Below are 7,674 nucleotides of genomic sequence, written 5' to 3' on the forward strand. Positions count from 1 at the left end.
GATGGTTCGTCATTTCTTTCTCTTCAGTTACTGTGTTGTTTTGATTTCAGCAATACTTAATAATGCAAAACAAGCAACAGAAGGCAAGTTTGAACGACGTATCTGTTGAAACCAGTGAGTATATTAACAGCTTGTCATTTCAAGAGACAAGGCTTATATCATGTTCTCATGTTATGATCATTATCGTCAGTCTTAATCCAAATCTAACGTGACAGAAATGGATCCAAACATGTTGGGACATCGCTGTCTCAGATAGATGTGTTCAATACATGCACGACTGACACGTATTGTCAAACTGAGTGAACAGAATCTTCAGTGTCATTGACCGAATCAGTACCTTTTGCATCAGAGCTCCTTTCAATGGTGACTGACAGTGCCGACATTCAAATGTCAGCTCCAGGAGGTCACACAGTGAGGAGATCACAGCTGAGCTGACACAGTCTATTGCGCTGTTGCACTGAAAGTTTCTATGTGTGCGCAAGAAATTCACTCGTCAAAAAAAAAAAAATAATTCAGGTCCATTCAGGTCACGGCTACTGATAATGCTGTGACGTTAATGTACTGTTCCTGACTGACCTCAGTTCAGCCTTGAATATATTAAAGTAGTTCAGTCAAATTGTTTTTAGTTCAGGATAAAATTACATAAATACTGTTAACATAAAAACTGCAACAGAATGATCACATCATAGCAGTTTCCTAAAATTAAACTGAAATATAATTGCAACCTTGACGAGGTGTTGCAGGTGATCCATTAAACCTGATGAATGCAAAATTACTTTCTGATCTAGGTAATCCAAAAATATGGCATGCGCCTGAATAAATGTGATCTTCTGCAGCAATACTGTTTGAAAATAACTATTATTATTAATAACTATTAGCATGTAGCTGAGGTTCAGCTGAAGTTAGAAGAGTATTTCTAACCGAAGTGTTTATATGAGACAGAAAGCTGAACGTTGTTGGCAGTAGTCTCTGTGGGACAAACAAATGGGGCTCAACAAATGGCGATACAACCATATTTAACAATCATGAGAGCATGAAAAGGCAAGTTACCTGTTTGTACAGACCTTTAAAAAGGTGGTATGTGGCCTGCATCACCCAGGTCACAGGTGAGCAAACTAGGTATTCATCTTGTTTTTCTGCTGTCAGCTCTGTCAGTTGCATGGGATCTGTGAATAAATGGCAGTTTTCGAGTCCCACCATCTCATTAACATTGTTGTTTTCCAGCCATTCCTGCAGCATTAGCTTTAATTTGCGTTGTTATTTTGCTGGAAAATTAAGGTCGCAGTTTTCTTCTGGACTCCAGCAGGTTTTTAATGTCACCCTCGTCCTTCATCAGCCTTCCAGGGCCTGCAGCACAGTGCTGCCACTACAGGCTGTACACTGCTGTTCACAAAGCTTAGAAAAAAGATATTTAGAGAGTCTCTCGCATACTTTCTGAACACAGCTATCAGAGATGTTGTTTGAGTTGTTTTCAGCAGTTGCCTTTGCCATAAAGCAATGGAACCCTGTAAGTTCTTCGGCACTACCACAGGCCTCTTGGTAGCCTCCCTTACTAGTGATCTACTTGCACCAACTCAGTTTTTGATTGTGAATACAGGTACGTTATCAAGGGCAGCATGAATGAAGAACAAATAGCCACGACTGAGTTCCTTCTCCTCTGGGCTGCTGTGCACCACAAAAGACTGGCCGATGTCTATTGAGTTGGAGAAGCAGCTTCAATTTCACATCATGCCACATCACCGAGCCCACACCACATATCCTGCTGCATCCAATTTCCCTTTCTGTTTGCTACAGACACCCTATTAATTGTATCTATCATTTTCACTTTGATGCTTTTCATTACTTGCTCATTTGGATTTTAATTTAAAATTTACCAGTAGTCATGTTTGTTATTTTGGCCAGCTTGACATTTTTTAATTGTTTGTTTTTCTGATTCATGATCCGATGAAGGTTTCAGTGTAGCAAAGTCTTACTGGATGTGATAGTGAGCGGTTACTCTCCTCACTCTAATACCTGCAGCCATGTCTCATGTGAATATATATATTTATTTTCCATATTTCTTGATAAGTGAGGGAAAACAGAGTTGTGTTCTGCCTTGTTGACTGACAGCTCTGTGTTTGATCCAGGGGTTTCTGCCCCCCCCAAAAGAAAATCTGAAATCAATGCCCTTAAACTTCATTCATATGATTGGTTCTCCAATTTACCTCGTAATCCTCATTAATGCTCTTTGGTTATAATACTCAGATATTCATTTTTGCTTAAAATTTTTCAGAATGCCTAAACAAACTTACTTTTGCTTACTTTATGTATGAAAAGGCACATCACAGCATATCATACAATTTTAGAAAAAGGTAAGGTGTAGTGGCTTTAGAAACAAGTAAATGCATGAGATGCCAACTGTACGATAAACATTTTAGAACAACTCAGACTCAGCTGTCAGACATGGATAACACACGCAGACAAATACACATGTACACACACTAAATAATGGCTAATGCTAGTGAAGTCCATCAGCTGGTCAGCATTAGAGGGTGTTATCCTTTCTTTGGCATTCAACTTGCGCATGTTTTCCAGCAGGTCTAAGAACCAGGCTCTCACTTGTGGAAGAGGCCTGGCACCACTGCATTTGGAAACAAAGTAAATAAAGACTTTATTCAACTCCACTTCAAATAAACATCATTACTGAGTTTGTTTGCTTCAGTCAGGACACATTTATAATTACATGTACAATACTGCTATGAGTAGTCACCAAAAAAACTATTTTAAACACCGCCCATCGGAACTGCAAATGTTTCTAATATGTTAAATTCTATAACATTTTTTAAACTGAAGTAATCACATATTTAGTTAGCAAATGTATCATTTTAGTGTGTTCTTGTACAAAAATTCAATTAAAATTTCAGTATGTAAGTAAGTATGAAATAAACACACTGGGCTGGTGACAAACCTAGTTCTAACTTATTTCTAGAATAAAAAGTAAGCTATGTAACACATCTGTAAGATGCAGAAAATACCAACAGGAACTGATAGTCAATGTGTTAATGAAAAAGGGGATTTTAAGGGGAAACTAATATGATCCCCTAAAGGGGGGTAAGAGGTCAAAGTCTGCTCCAGAACTCACTTTGATTACATGTATTAACCAACACTGCCGCTGCGTGGTGTAACAGAGTGTTGCATTTAATGAAGGCGTAGGAACCATTGTACCAATCAGTGTTTCTTCTCGGAATGGAATATCTGATGGTAAAACTCGTGAAATCAGAAGCACAGCCTCTCTTTTCTTTAGCGACATATCACGGACAATTTTGAAGTTAAATTGCTTTAAAACGAAATTAAACGTATAGCTTAGCTCACAGCGACTGTCGGAGGTTGTGATGTTTGTTGTAAATATGCCTGCTGTTTTCAGCGCCAGTTAACGTTATTGCATCTTAACTTTTTTTCATGTACGCCACAGAGTCTGGCAACGCTGTGGTAAAAAAACAACTGAAGAGTGTGACTTCCATTATTCATCCTTTCGTGTGTAAGTAAATATTGATAACAGAATCTTCCAACTTAGCCAGTGAAGGCTAGTTAATGACTGACTTATGAAACGTAGCTGCTCGGCATGGTAAACACTGTTATTGTGACTGGTTTAGCAAGTTTAACGGAGCTAGTCCCGTGTGAAACAATGCTACATTGCACCAGGTTATACTTTGCAGCGCCAGCTTGACTTGACGTTGGATGCATTAACGTGCTGTGTTGTTTTTTTTTTTTCTCCTTGTAGGTAAAACGCTATGAGTAAAGAGTCCAGAATGAGGGCAACAATAAACCAGAAGCTGACTGAGATGGGGGAACGAGAGAGGTGAGATAAAATACTACAAACAGCTTGGTTTAACAAGTAGTTTATGTTATTTAACAACGTTTATAGCGTATTACTGCCCCCCTTACATCCTGCGTCAGGCTGTGTCAACATTGTGACTATTTGCTCCTGAAAGTAAAGACAGTTTTTATAGCTAAACACGTTTCCTGTCATCAGATAGGCGTATTGTACTATGATTCACGCTAATCTTGATCAAATATAGATTAAAGCTGTGCAATAACACATCTCTATAGTATTGTTAAGGGTAACTAACGACTCAATTCCTTACTGTTTTTATTAAGGGAAAACATGTGAGGAACTAACTTGGCATATTGCATGAATATAGAATATATGCAGCTGCCCCAAACTACAAGGAAGATGTCTTAAATTCTGCTCTGTCATGTTTCAGTATCTCAATAGTGCACATGTATGGCTTAATAGAAGCATCACTCTGCATAATCTGAGTAGTGTAATGTTGTCAAAATAACAGAGAGAAGGGCACTTATCAGGGCTAAAATAACCAATGTTGTAATCAAGATCAAGACTTTGCCAGCTGTAATTAATAACTTAGAAACGTGCCTGCTATACTTTTACATGTGTTTGCATCTTATTGACAGACTGAAGGAGTTACTGAGGGCTAAGCTCACTGAGTGTGGATGGAAGGACCAGATGAAAGCTCACTGCAAAGGTACAAATGACAGTACTGTTGTTAAAACACATTGCGTAGATTGTCATTGATTTGCTGCTATTGATTGACTGCCAAAGAACTGAAAGATGCCACCATCTATTTACGCTCTTGTGAATCTTTAAAGGCTCAGTTGTATTGCTTATGTGACTTTGAGATATATTCAGACATATTTAGAGAGTTTAAGTTATAAATGAAAAAATCAAATCAACTTTTTCTGTGTTCTACTGATCATAATTCAAAGGTATAGGTCTGTTTTACACCACTATTTACAAACCATACTAATGTAACCTTTTACAGCATCAGAAAATATTACTGACTTAACTTAGTTCAACTGAATGTGTTAACAGACCCCTCAATCAATATGACAGTAATAGCAGCTATATGAAACTATAGTTTTGTTTACATATCGATCACAAGTTCAAGTTTTAATACATAACTGTTCTGTTGTAAGCATAACTGAAGAGCACAAAAAGGCACAAGAATAAAAAGGACTACAACAATATTTCAAAAAGCTGACTACATGTGTTTTAAAGTCAAATAACATTTTGACTTGTCAAGTAGGAAAAGCCCTGGTGTTACTAATCACATTAACGATGGCTCTGTTCTATTAAAGTGTCCCAGTAAGTCATGACAGTGTGACAGCAAGCCAGCATGCACAATGCCAGGGCCCTGGAACTGAAGCAGCTAAATGGAATTCAGCCATCATTCATTTTATAATTTAGCTTTCCTACTGTCAAAATGTCTTATGTTAGAAACTGTGCCATGTGCCCAAAATGTAAATTGAAATTAAATCAGTAACATACCTGATGTGTATATCCTCACTTTGTTCTGCCATTAAAGCATGAATCAGCTCTACACCTGAAGTGAGTAAATCACATCTTCCAAATTGCAATAAAACGTCCAGAGCTTTTAAGAATGGAGACAGCTCAGAGCATAATAAAGGACATATGTATTTGATGGTTGGAACTAAAGTGCAAGGGTTTTGCTATGGAACTCTCATTATGCTGCACAACTACTTGCAGCAATTTGGGTGGTCATAGTGATTTTTAAACATTGTTAAAATATTACCTACTTTTTTTTTTTTTTCTGCAGACGTAATCAAAGAAAAAGGCTTGGAGCATGTCACTGTGGAAGACCTGGTGGTAGAGATCACTCCTAAAGGAAGAGGTATCATAACGTGGCTATTTGGGAGAACTGATAGTTGCAGTATGAAATTGTCTAATTTCATTTTGTGCAGCTTTTTTGGCAGTGCTGTTCTCATTTTTCCTGCTACCCACACTGATTTCTAAAAATCCACCCTAGAAGACATTAATAAATAAGTAATTAGTAATATGCTTGCATTGCATTTAGTGTACAATTGAGAAACAGAGCACTTAGGCTTTGGTGTCATCCCCTCAAAGACAGCAAGAGCCTTGCTCTAAAGTTACCATTTTGCATCCATCATGGAGAACACAGGGATGTCAGTTACTTCACCGACAGTAGCCTCAGTAGGAGTTGGTGCAGTCACGAGATGTTATGTTTCCAGTAATGTGTGTGGGTGTGAGCATAGAGACAGAAGTTTTGCAGCACCACTTTCATTATATTGTATCTGTGTGAAAGAAGGAGTTGTAGTCATGGATATCTTTCTCTCTTGCAGCCTTGGTGCCAGACAGCGTCAAGAAAGAGCTTCTCCACAGAATAAGAGCCTTTTTAGCTCAGCATGCCACATAATTATGATTTTTGACATTTCCTTAGACCACTTGCCTACATACTATCATGATATAGAATATTTTGAATTACTTGATTTACTTGAATTTTAAAGATTTATTTTAATTATTTTGACTTGTCAGTGACATACTGACACACATGGCTATTTGGTTGCATGTTTTTACTAATTCTGTTTCTACAGTTATCACATATTTGTAAAGGCACTTACTTTGCACATTTAGTTGTCCTCTGTGTGTTAGATATGCTGTTTAAATAAAGTTGATTTATTGGACTTGAGTGGACAACAATCATTTTCAAAACAACATATAACAATAATAAGATATTTGAATAGAAGCTTTTACTGTCCTGACTTAATTCTCTTTATTGAAGCATTTGTAGAAGCTCTTGTTTTTAATGGCAATTTTATTGAATTTTTAAGGTGGTATTGGGTGGATGCATAGTTGCTGACTGCATGATTGTATTTTCTACCATTATCATGGAACCTATGAAGTAAATACTTTCAAAATGTATCAATTCCACTAACTTTAAAATGTTTTAAGTGTTCAATATGACAGCTACTGTATATCAGGGATCATGTTGAGGTCTGTCTCCATTTGTTCACATATCACAAGAAATGAATTTGTCAATGTATGAATCTCATTTCAAGGTGAAAGTTAGATTATTACCATAAATGTGTCTGCACTATTTGCTCCACAGTGGTCTGAAAAAAAGTTTTCATATGGGGTGTGAAAGTCAGTATAATAATAAGTTGCATACAATTATAAGACTGACTTATAGTTTTTTTCTCTTTGATGTTTCCTCCCCAGCTACACTGTTGACAGTTATGCAATTCAGTATAAATGGAAAAAAATAATGTCTTCCCAGGCAATGAATCAAAGGGTCTAAGTCCGTTTCCATTGCACATCACATCTAGGAGCCAATTGTATTTGTAGTGTGTTATCCCAGGTATCAGCACAGCATGCAGCTTCACACCTGGTCCTTCAAAGATGGAATCCAAACAAAAATGTGACGAATGAGAGAATAAACTGAAATAGCTGACAGGGGGGAAAAAAACACACTGAGGCTGTGAACATTGTCCTTTGATTAAATGGACTTAAATCCTAAGAACCATGATCCTGTAATGAGAAGCCTGGTGCTGCTTTTACATCCCAGAATAACACAATGTTCCCAAAACAGGGGGGTGGCAAGAAAGACATCATTAAAAGATAAACAAGAGTGACCCTGTTCACAGGGACAGGTGGGTGCACCGGGGGACAAACTGCCTTCACCAAAACTGTCAGATTGTTTCAAGGTCCTTGGTGCGTAGTGTATGAAATGAACAAGTGCATTCAAGTGTTCCAGTGAGAGAATCACTGGGCTGAGTACAAGAAACATAACTTACTCACACCATGATGAGATAAAAAAAAGCTAGGCCATGAGCTCTCCACAATGTCCTGACTGTCTA

The 7,674-nt window shown here is 37.6% G+C and overlaps 1 protein-coding gene across 2 annotated transcripts; it reads left to right on the forward strand.

The window, feature by feature from the left end:
- Positions 1-3,159: 3,159 nt before the first annotated feature.
- Positions 3,160-6,501, forward strand: eny2 (ENY2 transcription and export complex 2 subunit). Of its 2 annotated transcripts, XM_044209168.1 has the most exons (6): positions 3,160-3,240; positions 3,452-3,517; positions 3,761-3,838; positions 4,453-4,523; positions 5,616-5,690; positions 6,160-6,501. In XM_044209168.1, the coding sequence occupies exons 3-6, from the start codon at positions 3,771-3,773 to the stop codon at positions 6,231-6,233; spliced, it is 288 nt and encodes a 95-aa protein (XP_044065103.1). In that variant the 5' UTR covers positions 3,160-3,240; positions 3,452-3,517; positions 3,761-3,770; the 3' UTR covers positions 6,234-6,501. The 2 variants fall into 2 exon arrangements, with proteins under 2 accessions (XP_044065103.1, XP_044065104.1); XM_044209169.1 differs by having other exon boundaries at positions 3,215-3,517.
- Positions 6,502-7,674: the final 1,173 nt, after the last annotated feature.

The sequence above is a fragment of the Siniperca chuatsi genome, linkage group LG9 (assembly GCF_020085105.1).
Source record: "Siniperca chuatsi isolate FFG_IHB_CAS linkage group LG9, ASM2008510v1, whole genome shotgun sequence".
Lineage (NCBI taxonomy): Eukaryota > Metazoa > Chordata > Actinopteri > Centrarchiformes > Sinipercidae > Siniperca > Siniperca chuatsi.

Bases quoted from the DNA above. Each gene is read 5' to 3' on its own strand.
- eny2 (XM_044209168.1), top strand. From the start codon at position 3,771: ATGAGTAAAGAGTCCAGAATGAGGGCAACAATAAACCAGAAGCTGACT. The intron at 3,839-4,452 runs GTGAGATAAAAT...TCTTATTGACAG, and splicing joins GAGATGGGGGAACGAGAGAG to ACTGAAGGAGTTACTGAGGG. The intron at 4,524-5,615 runs GTACAAATGACA...TTTTTTCTGCAG, and splicing joins GATGAAAGCTCACTGCAAAG to ACGTAATCAAAGAAAAAGGC.